Here is a 16,337-nt window from a genome sequence, read left to right as displayed (position 1 = left end):
AAATAGAAAGGCTTTGACATGGACGCAGTCTTGTTGCCATGTGATCTGTGTACCTAGGCAAAATATAACAATACTTGCCAAATGTGGAAAACCTGGTACATGATGATTGTGCCAGAGTATATGATGGCACTATGTAGAAAATGGCATGTGTACGTAGGCATGTGGTGGCAACAGCTGGGGTGATGGGGTAAGTTCCTTGGCATATCATGTTAACTTACGGCAAATAGTTACATTCCGGGAGGATAGCTCATGTTCAACAGGCTGGTAATACAGAGCTTAAAAGTGGGCCATCTACAGGAAGCTCTGTAATAATCACCCAATCATCATTATAGGATGCTAGTACAATGCCAATATATTGAAATCCCTAGTCAATTGTGCTAGTTGCTGTTGTCCGATGGCAAAAACTGGCCAGTCGAGAGAATACCTGGCATTTAAGTGAGTTCCTTGGTGTATGAGGACAATAGCTGTCATAGGTTTTATATCAACATATTCTGGTAAAACCTATGCAATTATGGTCAATTTGACTTGCAATTGAAATTCTAGGCAAATCGTAAATGCACATGGGCATGCAATCTCAATACCCCCAGCAGCAAGAGAAAAAACTCTTCTCTAGACACGTCTAGTCACTGGTTTATGCAAAATGTTCTCAATTGATAACATTCTTATCGATGTGGATTTGTTACTCTGTGATACAGCTGCGCCCAGACGCGATTAATTTCGTCAGGTGCGCGTTTACAAATAAATCAAAATCAAAATCAATGTCAGAACGGATTCCTTTGTCACTAATTGATGCTGCAATCATTATTTTCTACCTGTACACATACATTTTTTCATAATAAATAAAACACACACAGACGTCACCAAAAAAAAGGGAATTACCTAAGTACAATCCCCTCAGCCTTCAGCTCTTCAATTTCTTTCAAATTGTGACCACTTTGCTAAAATGTAAAAGGGCTGCAAAAAACGATGTGTACAAAGATCTTTTTTTCCATCCTTACAGAAACTGTTTTGACTCCCAGCAAAGAGCATAGTTTGTCAAGGAGACTCCATGTCACCTGAGAATGTTTGCAGTCCTGGGCTTTCGTTTAACAGATCAATGCATTGTGGAGCTGTAGTCATTTGTTTCAATTGGATTCATATACCAGAAAACAACGATTTTCGAAAGAAACCCCAGAGATATTCAGATGACATGGGGCCACTCATTTGATTGCCCTAAAACATCCCACAAACAAGAAAATTAGCCTAGTCACCTGTTAAAATATCATAAATGAATGCCAATTCACCCCATCTCACATGCCTTCGTTTGGCCATTTACTTTGGCCCTCCACTCTTGCCCCCACACCAGCCTACTCCTGCAGCCTCTCTCTGGATCTTTTGATTAAGCCAGAAAAAAAAAGCAGCCTTTTCAGTCCAACATTAACGCCCAACCTTCCAATCTGGCATGTCTCGGGAGGATAGCTCAGGAGCAACGCGCTCGCCTTGGAAGCAAGACGATGTGGTGCAACACGGGTTCCATCCCCAGGTACGCACTTAGAAACCTCTGGGTATTAGGCGTAATAAATAATCAATTATAATATAACATTATGCAAGTTGTATGCAGACATTATCACACTGTTTATGCATGTTTAGTTTCACAAAGCGATGCTAATTTAGGAGAAGGGAGCCTTCTTGAAAGACCTTTGAGCAGAATATTAAGCCATTAGCTGTATCAAAGGAGGTAAATGGGTATGGGCAGGTCGGGCGTTTGTCCCCTTGCTCCGTCCGTGTCCGGGTTCTGTACCTAGTTGTCAAAATGCAAAGGCTCGCAGTTATCCACGGCCTGCTTGCTGTGCCTCTCATCCAGAACTGGCTTGCCCGCTGCTAGGAATGGGCCTGGTATGTGAGGGCAGAAGAAGTCACAATGCACACCACAAAAAGAAAGAAATTGAGGACATGGAGTATGTACACAGTGCTGTGTTGTCATGGAGACACAGTACCATATACCAAGTTGCCAGAAAAGGAAATGACAGTGCCGGTAGACACAGAGAGGCAGAGGAGGTTGCAGTGGTGTCACAATGCAGAGCGGTGCTGGCAGATTGGGGTGGCCCAGAGCAGCAAGGTGCAGGAGATATCGGGTGGCTTCTGGGGGCTGAAGGTGGAAAGACATTGGGGACAGCACCCAAATGGGAGAGCCAGGGGAGCAGGGCCAGATCGGCCTTTGCTCTGTTTCAGGGCAGAAGGTAGTGTGGAAAATAGGACCTGAAACAGGGATCCACAGAGAAGAATGGAGTGTGAGGGAGAGTAGGTGACAGAGAGGTGACCAGCAGCGGGGAGGAAGAAGCGTGTGATCGTGTGGTAAGCGACGGGGGGAGAGAAGGAAGCAGGAGAACATTAATAACGGAAAACAGGTAGCATCAGGGCCAAAATGAAGAGAACCTTCATGGCGAACAAGCTAAGAAGGAAAGAACGATACTGTGCATTACTCGCTTATAGTACCCACAATTCTCTTGAAGACGATTGGCTTGGCCACCATGAATGCTCTCAAAGGGGTGGTAAATTGCCATTACCGCCCAGGGCGGAGGGCTTTAGCTGGTGTTATCCCCCACACCAGAGTTATGAGCCTGAAACATAACAAGTCTAAGGGATGAAGCACATGTAAATCCCTTACCCTGCCAGGGTTGCAATGCCATTATAATATGGGACACACATACCTGTTACAGCCCTCCCCTCCAACTGTGTTACCATTATAATATGGCTGAAACAGGCTAGAAACATTAGAACATCATTGGAGAAGGTGCGCAGAACCTTGCATTAAGCATTAGCCTGGTTAAATGTTGGAGAGGGTGGACACTGAGTATTGAAGCGGAATGTAAGGATGGAAACATCAAGATTTGTAACAATGATTCAGTCCCACTGCTCACCCATTGTTAGCAATAGCTCGCCAACGCTCCAGTGTTATATTGAATCATTACTGGCAAGGACTGTAACCAGTGCTTTGGGCCCAAACACGGGTTCTGGGCTTGATATAAAGCTGAGGGTACACAACGAGGCTAAGGAATGATAAGACCTGTTACAGAGGTTGGGAACAAAAGAAAACAGTTGGTGAAGGTGCGCTGAACCGTGCAGTGGAGAAATATTGGCTAAGGAAGACATTGAGCGTTAAGGCAGAACACGGAGAGAGAAACATCCAGGTTTATCCTTCTTCTCACCCACTGTTTACAATGGCTTGCCAACATTCCAATGTTATCATTAAGCTTTACTGAACAGTTGCGGTGACCGTACCAGGAGTTATTGGCCCGTAAGACTGAATTAAAGTCCCAAACTCAACAAGGGTGTTTAATGAGGTTTACAGGATAATAACTGCTGGTACGTCCAAGAGTGGGGTTTTGAGGCTAATATTACCCTCCTCGCTCTTTCATGAGCTAGAAAAAAGAGCCAAAATGGCATGAACGGTGGATGCACGCACTGCCTTTATATGCCTACTGTGAGAAACCTGAAGGTGTCTCCCTAACTAGTCACCAGGGATTTGTCATCCAGGTGGCCAGGACACGGACATCGCTATTGGATCCAGTTCCTGGGTTTGGACCAGTGTGGGAGGATCACCGGGATGGGGGTTCCTCGGGGAGTAGAGTGGGAACACTGACGGGTGAGGCACAGTATTCCCCTTCTCAGAACCCTGCTTCACTATCCTACTACATAGGATACTCAACCTCTCTAACCCCCGCCCCCTTTTCTAACACGAACACCTTTGCACACCATGAGAGACAACAGACTAACATTAGGGCCCTTTACCTGACATGTCCCAACGCAAGGGTCAGGCAAAGTCAGGCAATTGACCAGAATCACTCACAACTGACGGCCCTTTACCTTCCCGACAGGGATAAAAGGTGGAGCACGAAAGCACACTAGAAGCAAGGCAGACAGCACAACGACAGAGCTATCTGAGGGCGGCAGTTCAAGAAGAGGAGAAAGGCTGCAAGGGTATACAGTCTTTATAACTTACATTTTATATCGAATTAATGTATAATGAAAAACATAACGAAAATGTATGGGGGTTGCGGTAAAGGGTTAAATCTTGTTGCGAAATGATTGGGGTGTGTTTTTAGGGGTGGGTAACAGGGGCTTGAGGGGGACCACCCCCCAAAAAAAGAAAATGCAAAATTCATTATGTTTTGTCATTATATAATTGTCATCATATGTGCATTTGTTATAAAATGCTTCATTATAAAGACATGCAACCAGCTGCGAGAACCGAGCGGGTGACAAGGAGAGAAACAACTTTGCCCTTTCCGATCCAGACCCGTGATTCCTCTGTGGAAGAAATCATAAAACCTCGAACAGAAGCTAACGTGTGCTGCAGCAGATGTCAACGGTACACGGAGCGCACCTAAACTGATAAGCAGAAGAACAGAAGGTGCTTGCTACCGTGGTACCGCCCTTGACTCCAGATACAAGGAAAGCCAAGCGGTTCATCACAGCCAGTGAGCCGAGGGGAGAAGCGATAAGAAACCGAACTGTGTTGAATAAAAGTTGAAATTAGGGAAAGTTCAAAGAACTGTGAATGTCGCAGGAGAAAGCCAGCTGAAAGGGTCCGGCACCACGTGGGTGTACGGCAAGAGACTCTAGTTGGATCTCCATTTTCTTGTTGAAACTACTGATACCAGAAGGCATGTGAGGGCCGTGAGAAGAATGTCAAAGTGGTCATGCAGGGGTCTAGCAAAATCCGCTGTACAGTTGAAAGTCTTTGACCAGCAACAAATGGAAAGCTAAGGGAAGTGAATTCACATCGTAAGGAAGGAGAGGAAATTGTGTGATTGGCAAGAATGAAACTGATGGAGGGATGCCGATGGAAAGGGGTGAAATCTAAAGTTCCGATGAACAGTGTGTTGACAAAGGTGATCCCGGAAGAGGTATGTCCACAGTGCACTGTTTAAAAATACCTTCAGATTTGTGAATGCCATAAGTGAAGTTTTCTAAGGAAAGCCATAGTAAACCCGACAGAGGGAAACTAACATTCAAGAGAGGTCTGAACACGGAAGAGGCGGAGCCAGGGGTGAAAAAGCATCACCCAACATATAGAGGGAATGGAACTCTTTTGTTTATTATTTTGAATACAACAGGTCCTCGAAGGCAAGCGACTTTTTGTAGAAAAGAGACTTAACCACTGGAGGACCTGGTACCTGAGAATGGAACTGTAGGCTTGTGCTGAGAATAGCAGAGTGTGTGCTGTGCTCCAAATTCCCACCTTGTCCTGTGCTAAAAAAACACGGGGAAGGAGAGACCCCAGGCTACTACATCCTGACTTATCATTTGTGAACACTTTTTGTAGAAAAGAGACTTAACCACTGGAGGACCTGGTACCTGAGAATGGAACTGTAGGCTTGTGCTGGGAAAAGCCAGAGTCTGTGCTGTGCTCCAAATTCCCACCTTGTCCTGTGCTAAAAACACGGGAAGGGAAGACTCCAGGTTACTACATCCTGACTTATCATTTGTGAACCCTTCTTTCTTTCTTGGGAATCCTATCCCACACTCTTTTGTATTTAGTTGTAAGGATTGGCAATCGTTTTTTTTTTGTATAGACCTTTTTATTTGGCAAGACGTGACTAGGACTGCCTTATCACTATTTGATGGTCGTAGCTTGCTCCCATTTTACATCTAGGTTTAGATTAGGCATTTTTCCAACCCTTTAAACAGTTTAATAAACACCTGTGAACTGTGATCACTTGTGTCTGTCTTGACTGTTACCACCATGGGTTCCTTACACTACTCAACAGGTAGGTTAGCGTTCTTCACTTCGGCAATGCTCCCTTCACTGATGGTATCCAGAGTAACATGGCACAAGACAGTTGAAAGTTTATAAATCTACTTGAGAGGTCATTGTCAATTTGCTCCATGTGTGTTCAGAAGGGCCGCTTGCAATGAGGCATAATGAGCAATCCGTGGGCTACACAAGTTTGTGTAGCCAACAGATCAGCCAATCTGAAGACATCATGCCACATTCCAGGGTTAAAATGTAGACTGCCTAAAACAGCGTTGTTCAACTAATACAGCAAATGCTGATGGACACAATAGACATGTCTCAGATTTAACATTTCATATTTTCATCTAAGCATGGTGCAAAAACTAAAGAAAGCATGTACATGAACGTTCCAAATAGGAGGAAAGGTGTCCCTCACCCATCTGGTTTGGCTCCCTTCCATCTCATCTCTCTCTGGCCACCATAATTGGAAAGAGAAGAGACAGCCCATTTCATAGTCATAACAGCAATAATTGTGCAGTTTGTGTGCTGACTGCAATTCATATCTTGAGCTTTTCTCCACTGCCCCATCCCCACTGCTGCTCCTCTCATAACAAGATAAATGGCCAATGGTTCGTTAAGCTCACGTCTTTGCTGGGCCTAGATGATCTTCGGTGGTCTGTGTTTCCAGGTTCACCTGATTTTACACCCTGCAATGCTGAGCACAAATGAAGCATGGTAGGGAAGATGTTAGAGTCGCTTTCCAGCCCGTTGCATAAAGCATTATGAGCCATCACCGCGTTCGGCCAAGATGGTGTCGCTGTGACATAGGGCAGAGGGAAGAGGCGGTTAATACCTTCCTCAGTGAGAGGCCAGTTGAACTCTAAGCTGGTAAATTGTCGCGAATATTGACTCCCCCATGCATATTTAGATCTTTTGTCACACTGGGTGCTGCATTGTCTTTATGGGGTCACAGAGGTCCACCTTCCTGGCAGAATGGAATTCTGTGGATAGGGAGCATGGAAAAATCTCATAGTGGGCTTCTCACATCATGGTGCACTTCTCCTCGGCAACGCGCTTCACCTCGGTGAGTGTGCCCTGCGCTTTGGTCTTCAGTGCATCTAGATCCACGTCCTGCAGCATCCCCAGGATAGAGCCACTAGCCTCTTCCTCCTCCTCGTCCTCTTGCACCATCTTTGCCAGGTCCTGGGGGAGCTCTACATCTCCCCCGACCATCTGGATCTGGGATTCATCCCTCTCGCTCTAGGTAAAGAAAATACAATCATAAATGTTACTTTAGTGCATGACGTCATATGGACCGTCTCCCCCCTTTTCATTTTCGCAAATCACTACCATTTACTTCCCCCAAGCCTTTTCATAAATAACCCCTTTCATAAGATTCTGGTAATACTAGAATATACAAGGAGTGGTCAGTTCAAAAAGTATAACTTCACAACATTGCCTACTAGACTTTGTTACGGTAGCGCTAGAACTAGCAGAGGATCCACTTATGATTACTCTCCCAGGGCCCTAGGTGAAGTAAGTCTACGAACTTCCATTGCCCAAGATCCCAAAAGTCTCTGGATACCCTAGAAAGACCTTTCTTTGCCTGGTATTGTGGTGCTCTGTGGTCACTGCAAGCCACATTAGACTGCCCCTAATGTCCCACAGACGTTTTGAGGATAACTCCTCAGGAGCATGAACCATGGGGCTCTCAGCTCAAGGCAAAGGTGGAGAGAGGCCCTCAATCTCACTCACTGTCTGATGATGAAATGTGCATAGCATTCAGAGGCTCCAGAGAGTTTTCAAGCTCTTCAGGTCTCTTTCTGCAGGCTTCCGTGTGTGAAGTTGGTTAAGTTCATTAAGAGGGCACCATGATGTGAAAAGTGGAAAGGCTTCCACTTCCATTAAGCAAAGAGCTGACAAGCATTATTTAAAGTAATGAGAAAACAGGCACTGGCATGTCAGAAATCAAAATCTCATCTGTCAGCACCATAATGAGGACACTAAAAAGCAAAACTGTAATTATATGAAAAAATTAAGAGATACTGTGAAAGCGGCCCCAAAGCTGTGAGGCATAGCCCCCCCAAAAAGAGCAAGACAGAAGACAACACTTCTATGGCAGAAGCCTCGAGAAAGAGCCTTACAGGGCTTGAGTCAGGTGTTGGCTAATCTCAGGCATGATAAAACATAGCTTGATATATTCAGATTTAAAATTGTGCCTACATATCTCTTCCAACTATAATAAATATACGTTTGGAACACATGTGATTTTGTCCAAAAGCGATCTATTTGTTTGATTTAGAAACATTTTAACAACCATGTGGGCGTAATTAGGATTCAGGTAATCCATTGTTTTTTTTACATGTAATCTAACCTTTTAGGTAAATACTTTTTCAGGGAGTTGGTTACTTTCCTTAAGTCCTACAAACAGCAGTTAGCAGCCAAGTCTCATAATTTCAACATTAGAGGAGGAGGACTCGCAGTAGCATACAAGGAACATCTGAAAATAAGAACAGACAAACCACTATACATGAAAAACTGTGAATCCCTAATTCTTCACCTAACAGTTAACCACAAAACAAACCTCAAATTCATACTGGTCTACAACCCACTGACATATGACACATCATGTGTTGACAACTTTGCAGAATTAATCACCAACCTAGCCATCAAACATGAACCCCTGATAATACTTAGGGACTTAAATATCTGGTTTGAAGAAGAAAACGCTAACTCGCAAAAATCGCTAATCTAGCAACTCACCACAATGAAACTACAACAGTTGGTTAAAGGAGCAACACACACAGCAGAACACACGCTTGACGCAATCTTCGCCAATAAAAACCTTATCACCACTACACCACCGATACAGATACTCTGGAGCAACCACCTCACCATTCCTTACATGATCACTCTATCAACTAAAGCAACCGAACAACCCAAAAAACTCCCTAGTATCGTTAAAAGAAACCGAAAGATCATAAAAGCTAGCAACTTAACAGAACAACTTGAAATCACAAAACCCTCGCCCAATAGCCTAGACGAAAGCGACCTCAATGGAAAAACAGAGCTACTGCATAGATGATCGCCGAAACAATTGACAGCATCTCCCCTCCTCAGTGCCATGAAAATGAACAACAAGAAGCTCGAGATAGAATGGAGAAAGGAATACGACCAGAAAAAAACCAACGACAAATCAGATCTTACAAAAAAGAAATTCAAAAAAGCAAAAAAGAAATAATACGACAACCGGATCACCAAAGCCGCCAGCACCCAAAAATAACTTCAACAATATAAGCAAAATGAGGAACCCACCGAGTTGCAACAACGCACCGTTACCTTCACAGAAATTATGCAATGACCTTGAGGACCACTTCAAGAATAAAATCAGCGATATCCATCGGATCATACAAAGCAGACCATTCAACCAAAACGCACAACCCATCCCACCGACCGTGGAACCACATAATAAACTCAAAATCTTCCCACAAATATCAATGTAGACTTTCATCAAACTGGCCAAACATAGCAACAAATCAGACTCCCCCATGGATCCATGCCCTCCAGACATCTACAAATCAACCCTCACCAGGGCACACCATTGGAACACTTCAGAAACCTCTTTAACTTGTCACTCGCAACAGGAGAAGTACGACGATCATTGAAATCTGCATACATCAAACCTCTCCTCAAGGACACGGCAGCCGACGTGGAAGACCTCTCTAAATACAGACCTATCACAAACATTTCCTACCCAGCAAACTTGCAAGAAACCTACATCTACAAACTAGCACAGGAACATGAATAAAAATGTCAGCAGCTGCACCAAACTCAAGTTGGCTTTAGACCCACGAGAGGAACAGAGACGGTACTCCTATCTATATGGGACAATTTAAAAAACAATGTGCACTCCAACACAAACTGTGCCCTGATACTACAGCATTCAACACAGTCAGCCATGACATCCTCATCAAAAGACTAGAAGAAATAGGAATAACCGATATAGCCCTACTCTGGATTAAATAAGTCCTAACTGATGGAATGGAAACAGTCTGAATGAAACCCTTCAAATCCACTCCACAAGTCTCCAACTGTGGATTACCACAAGGATCATCTCTATCCCCACTGCTCTTCAATATCTACCTGAGTCGCTTAATCAAGCTCATCAAAAGACACAGCCTTAACTGCTACAACTACACAGATGACACATAAATCATCAATACAACCAACGGCCCACAAGAAGAGAATACAATACTGGAAGATTGCCTAAAAGAACTCTATGAATGGATGAACACAAAGAGCCTCAAACTCAAACCAGGCAAGACAGAAATTATGATTGTATCCAAAAATCAGGAAAATAACCAATATATCCCATGGCTGAGAGAACTAAGAACAGCACCCACACCGTCAAAACCTTGGAGTCCTAATGGACAATGCACTCACACTAGAACTGCAAGTAAAAGCAATTATCAAGAAATGCTTCTTCCTCCTACAGACGATAAAAAGAATCCTACCATTCCTCTCCTTCACTCATAAAAAACTGACCATCATTGCTCTCATAATGTCAACAACAGACTATGCCAACAGCCTTTACCTCGGAATGCCGGAACACCTACTGAAGAAACTGCAACGTATCCAAAATTCAGCGACTAGACCTCTCTTCAAACTATCACGAAGGGACCATATCACCCCAGCGCTAAAAATGCTACACTGACTGGCAATCAAACAGCGAATTACATTCAAAACCATGTCCATTACGCACAGAGCAATTCATGACAAATGATCAGAATTCCTACAAAAGAAAATAACCATCTATCTGCCGATAAGAACTCTCAGATCAAGAAATAACATCCACCTGGAACCAAGACCATACACAAGAAAAAAACTTGGAGGATCATCATTCTCCCACCTGCCAGCCAAAACATGGAACACCCCCTGAAAGAAATAGGTAAATACAAAGGATCACTTAATATTCAGAAAATCACTTAAAACCTGGCTCTTCGTCTCACAATTCGACAGGAACGAGTAGAAACACTAAGAAAACACTAAAAATAAAACGGGCCACGATGAACGCACCTGGTAGGCAGAAGACGGGAAGGGAGATAATCCCAGGACATACCCACTCCCAAACCACCATCCAACTCTCGGCTTTGCCCAAGGAAAGACACCCTAACTGCAGGCGAGGGAGCACTAACCAATAAACGGACCCAGTGAGACTGGAAGCACCTACAAATTAGAGGGCAGGTACCAGCCCTAGAAACCCAGTGAGGCAACGGAAGGCAACCGCCTGGAGACCTAAGAATGATCCTAATACCATACACTTCTCGACCCAATGAGGGGAGGGCTTTTTCACCTATTTTCTACCCTGGGACCACAAAACAGTTTCAAGGAGACAAGACCACTGGTGCAGAACGCGGCGAGAGACTCAGTGAGTGTCGAATGCCCAAAGCAACAAGGTTAGAAAAGCCCCACTAACCCAACTGCTAAATCTCAACTCTCCTCTCTACATGCGCCTCTCAAACGCTAAACAAACACAACCACATCCTTGCGCAGCAATCTGCACCCACTTCACTACACTGCATCAACAAAGGAAACCACACATAGTCTTGCACAATAGCACATGGGAGTCTACGATCCATAAACCGCACCCATGCTCAGCGAACGAAGCTAACCGAACTGAAGCTGCCAACAGTACATCATAATCTTCTCCCTCTACCTTTGTCCCGCTATGTCCCACTTACACCCCACCCTCTTACCTTTCAGAGCCGCCAGAGCACCAGGGGACCACTCCGGTGGTGATAGTGTGCTGTATAAATATCCTTTATCATTAACATTAATATATTGTTGTGAAGGGTGTACCAAGGGTAGCAGAAACCAGCATCTTCTAACAGTTTAGTATCTATAACTTCCCATTATTAGAGGTTTTTCAGTGAATTTCTATGGTCTTTTACAACAGGATGTGAACAGTGAACGAGAACAATTCCCTGTCATTACAGTGGCGTGTGCACACGCCCAGTGGACAGTGACGGGTGGGTCTAACGGGTGGGTCAGTATGTAACCAGAAGACACGGTGCCAATATATCCCATGGCTGAGAGAACTAAGAACAGCACCCACACCGTCAAAACCTTGGAGTCCTAATGGACAATGCACTCACACTAGAACTGCAAGCAAAAGCAATTATCAAGAAATGCTTCTTCCTCCTACAGACGATAAAAAGAATCCTACCATTCCTCTCCTTCACTCATAAAAAACTGACCATCATTGCTCTCATAATGTCAACAACAGACTATGCCAACAGCCTTTACCTCGGAATGCCGGAACACCTACTGAAGAAACTGCAACGTATCCAAAATTCAGCGACTAGACCTCTCTTCAAACTATCACGAAGGGACCATATCACCCCAGCGCTAAAAATGCTACACTGACTGGCAATCAAACAGCGAATTACATTCAAAACCATGTCCATTACGCACAGAGCAATTCATGACAAATGATCAGAATTCCTACAAAAGAAAATAACCATCTATCTGCCGATAAGAACTCTCAGATCAAGAAATAACATCCACCTGGAACCAAGACCATACACAAGAAAAAAACTTGGAGGATCATCATTCTCCCACCTGCCAGCCAAAACATGGAACACCCCTGAAAGAAATAGGTAAATACAAAGGATCACTTAATATTCAGAAAATCACTTAAAACCTGGCTCTTCGTCTCACAATTCGACAGGAACGAGTAGAAACACTAAGAAAACACTAAAAATAAAACGGGCCACGATGAACGCACCTGGTAGGCAGAAGACGGGAAGGGAGATAATCCCAGGACATACCCACTCCCAAACCACCATCCAACTCTCGGCTTTGCCCAAGGAAAGACACCCTAACTGCAGGCGAGGGAGCACTAACCAATAAACGGACCCAGTGAGACTGGAAGCACCTACAAATTAGAGGGCAGGTACCAGCCCTAGAAACCCAGTGAGGCAACGGAAGGCAACCGCCTGGAGACCTAAGAATGATCCTAATACCATACACTTCTCGACCCAATGAGGGGAGGGCTTTTTCACCTATTTTCTACCCTGGGACCACAAAACAGTTTCAAGGAGACAAGACCACTGGTGCAGAACGCGGCGAGAGACTCAGTGAGTGTCGAATGCCCAAAGCAACAAGGTTAGAAAAGCCCCACTAACCCAACTGCTAAATCTCAACTCTCCTCTCTACATGCGCCTCTCAAACGCTAAACAAACACAACCACATCCTTGCGCAGCAATCTGCACCCACTTCACTACACTGCATCAACAAAGGAAACCACACATAGTCTTGCACAATAGCACATGGGAGTCTACGATCCATAAACCGCACCCATGCTCAGCGAACGAAGCTAACCGAACTGAAGCTGCCAACAGTACATCATAATCTTCTCCCTCTACCTTTGTCCCGCTATGTCCCACTTACACCCCACCCTCTTACCTTTCAGAGCCGCCAGAGCACCAGGGGACCACTCCAGTGGTGATAGTGTGCTGTATAAATATCCTTTATCATTAACATTAATATATTGTTGTGAAGGGTGTACCAAGGGTAGCAGAAACCAGCATCTTCTAACAGTTTAGTATCTATAACATCCCATTATTAGAGGTTTTTCAGTGAATTTCTATGGTCTTTTAGAACAGGATGTGAACAGTGAACGAGAACAATTCCCTGTCATTACAGTAGCGTGTGCACACGCCCAGTGGACAGTGACGGGTGGGTCTAACGGGTGGGTCAGTGTGTAACCAGAAGACACGGTGCCCAGAGCACATTGATTCTTCACAAGACAATTGCCCCTGTGTCCAGGACAGTCACTCTAGGCTAGATATCAACTTCACATTCAAGTTTCATGTCACTCCAACTAGCAGTTTTATACTTCACCTTTTCATAAATTACTTTAGGGAATTTCAGTATTATCTCCCAGACCACACATTTAGGAAACTTTCCCAAAAGGTTGCATATATTTGTTTTTTAGAAAGGTTCATGTAGTTCTAACTATAGGAGCCAAAATTGTAAGCCTCTCTCGATTTGCCAATTCCTGTGGGCCAACGTCAATTTAAGTTTAGCAGGGCTTATGGAAATGTGCATAAACTGGTTACTGTATCCATGAATTCTGTGGCTGAATGCATTCTGTGGCAAAATGTGGTCATTGTTCTAGAAAGATGCACACTCCATCCGTCCAGGGCAAACTCTGGCCTTTTCAAGGCCAATGGGGCTGGCTGCTTTATTTCCATTTTTCTTTTTTATTGTGTTTCAACCAAAACTATGGTCTTTCACATATTATTTCCATGCAAAGAAAGCAACATTACATATTGCACTTGTTTATAAGATCAACATTTTTAAAAAGCAAAACACAAAAGTAAAAATCTTAAAAAGCAAAACATTTCTAAGATGGAAAAAAACTGGATAGGGCTATATCGCATTTCCTAGACATTAAATCAACCAAAAAAGAAGCACTGACTGGAATCTGGTTACACAGGCCAAAGCTGTCTGGTGGCAAACCTTCATCAGCCTGACCTCGTCCTCTCATATTCCCTGAAATAAGATTTGAATTTCGGTCCAATGGAAACATATTTATTGTTTTGGAGCAATCCCTTTTGTTTTTTAAAACTATGTACATATTTTCAACAAATAAAGAGAGGTGTCTAAGCTGACTCAGGTGGCAAATTCTCGTCTAATTGTTTACGACTTATTGTTTAATATATATTCTCGTTTAAATTGGTTGTATTAGGGAAATTAGACTCCGGCGGTAACCCTGCGGGTGCTACCGGCGGGTTGCCGCCAGACCCGTAATAATTTACCGGCACCTGACTTCCCGGTGCCACTGAGCTAGTACAAGTACGGTGCCTGGGAAGTCAGGCGCCGGTACATTTGTTAATCCCCATTCCCATTGGGGGAGTGGGGAAACGGTGTCAGTGCTCCCGTGACACGTCTGCCTACGGTAGCCACTGCGACCGGCAGGGTCAGACCTGTCGGGCAGAGCGGCTCCGGCAGGTAGACTGGTAGTTTTCCGGTCTGGAAACAAGGGTGCCGGTGAGCATTGGCCTTCACAAGGTTTGTGGACTTTACTTTCATTTTGTTACCCCTGGTTGGGGATCTGTAACTTAATGTTTGAATTCCCGAGCTTGTAGACATCACTGTATTAAAGGCAGCAATCTTTACTCTTTTTAAATAATGTATTCCCCAATGTGTCCTCTTATTTGCACAATTTATGTGTTTTTGTCAGTTTCAGTGTTTACATGTATTCTGTGTTTGTGTACGTATTCTATTTTTGTTCAGTTGAGGATTTTCAGCGGGAGGGAAGGAGTAGAGATGGAGGCCTAGAATAAGGCTTCAGCAGTTGTCAAGGTGACTGAGGACCAGGGTGGAGATAAGAGTTTTAGTAGAATGGTAGGTAAGGAAGGGGATCCTGTGGCTATTAAGGTTATTGACTCCACAAGCAGTGGTTCTGGAGGTGATGGGGTGTTGGGGCTTTAGATTGCTGTTGAAGGACACCCCATGGTTGTGTGCCTTGGGGACAGTGACAAGTCATCAGGGGGAGTTTACTGTTACACAATGCCATGCTAGTCCCATTTTTTTGAAATCCCCATATCATTCAAGTCTGCACAATCCCATGTGTACGCTGAGTTCCACAATCCCAGTTGCTCCCCCTTTGACAATCCATGTTTAATTACAGTTTGCACAATTTGAACCTACTACCAGCATTACAATTCTAGTACCCTCCCATTGTGTCAAATCCAATTATATTCCCAATTTAAATACTCTGGTATAATCTAGTTCGCAAAATCACAATATTTTCCAGTTTGTGAAATTCTGGTATAACTCCAGGATGCCCACTCTTTTTACAGTCTAGTTTGCAGAGTCCCAGTAAATTGTTACACGTTTCCAGTATGATCTATGTCTCGAAACATGCAGCATATTTCCAGTCAGTACACTGCCCATGTTCTACCACTTTGGGAATGCCAATCTACTCCCAATTACACCAATCCATTGTGGACAATCTCAGCACATTTCGAGTTCTCTTAACCACACTTGCATGTTTTCCTTTTGTCTAACACCACCACATTACCAGTTGTGATATCCTGGTGTGCTTTCTGATTGCACCGTTCCCATTATTTATTTGTTGGCTCAATCGCAACACAGTCCCAGTTTGCACAGTACAAATAGTCTCCCAGTTATACATTCTTGATCTCTTTCCATTCCCATTATGTTTATAAATTGACAGAGTATGTTTGTATGTATATGTGGGCATGTATAGGATTTAAAAAGGTCAGGCCTAGCTGGGAAGCAACTTGTAACCCCTGGGTGCATACAAGGGGGACACATCCAGAGGTTAAAAGTAGAGTGTGGTGGGAGCAGAGAAGCTGGGATGAGTAGGTGGAGAAGGGAGGGAAGAACTCCAGCAAGTAGAATAGGTTTTAGTAGAGTTATCTGTGATTGGCAAGATGTTCTTTGAAGAGTAGGGCCTACAGGTCCTTCATGAAGTGTAGGGTGGATGGGTAAGTCTTATCTACATTGGCAGATGGTTCCAGAGACTGGGTGCATAGCATAAACAGCCTGTTTCCTCTTTTGTTCCTTCTTATGAGTTTTCAAA

At 44.0% G+C, this 16,337-nt stretch overlaps 1 protein-coding gene across 1 annotated transcript in view; it reads right to left on the bottom strand.

Annotated features, from left to right (window-relative positions):
* Positions 1 to 618: 618 nt before the first annotated feature.
* Positions 619 to 16,337, bottom strand: part of LOC138574566 (complexin-4-like) — a 28,401-nt gene continuing 12,682 nt past the window's right edge. The window contains exon 3 of the mRNA XM_069649417.1: positions 619 to 6,979. Within this exon, the coding sequence (XP_069505518.1) occupies positions 6,761 to 6,979 (219 nt within the window). The 3' untranslated portion in view covers positions 619 to 6,760. The remainder of the gene's footprint in view (positions 6,980 to 16,337) is intronic.

The sequence above is a fragment of the Ambystoma mexicanum genome, chromosome 1p (genome assembly GCF_040938575.1).
Source record: "Ambystoma mexicanum isolate Mex_15411 chromosome 1p, UKY_AmexF1_1, whole genome shotgun sequence".
In the NCBI taxonomy this organism is placed as follows: Eukaryota; Metazoa; Chordata; class Amphibia; order Caudata; family Ambystomatidae; genus Ambystoma; species Ambystoma mexicanum.
Note: the sequence above shows the minus strand (reverse complement) of the source record. Positions and strands in the feature narration are given on the sequence as shown.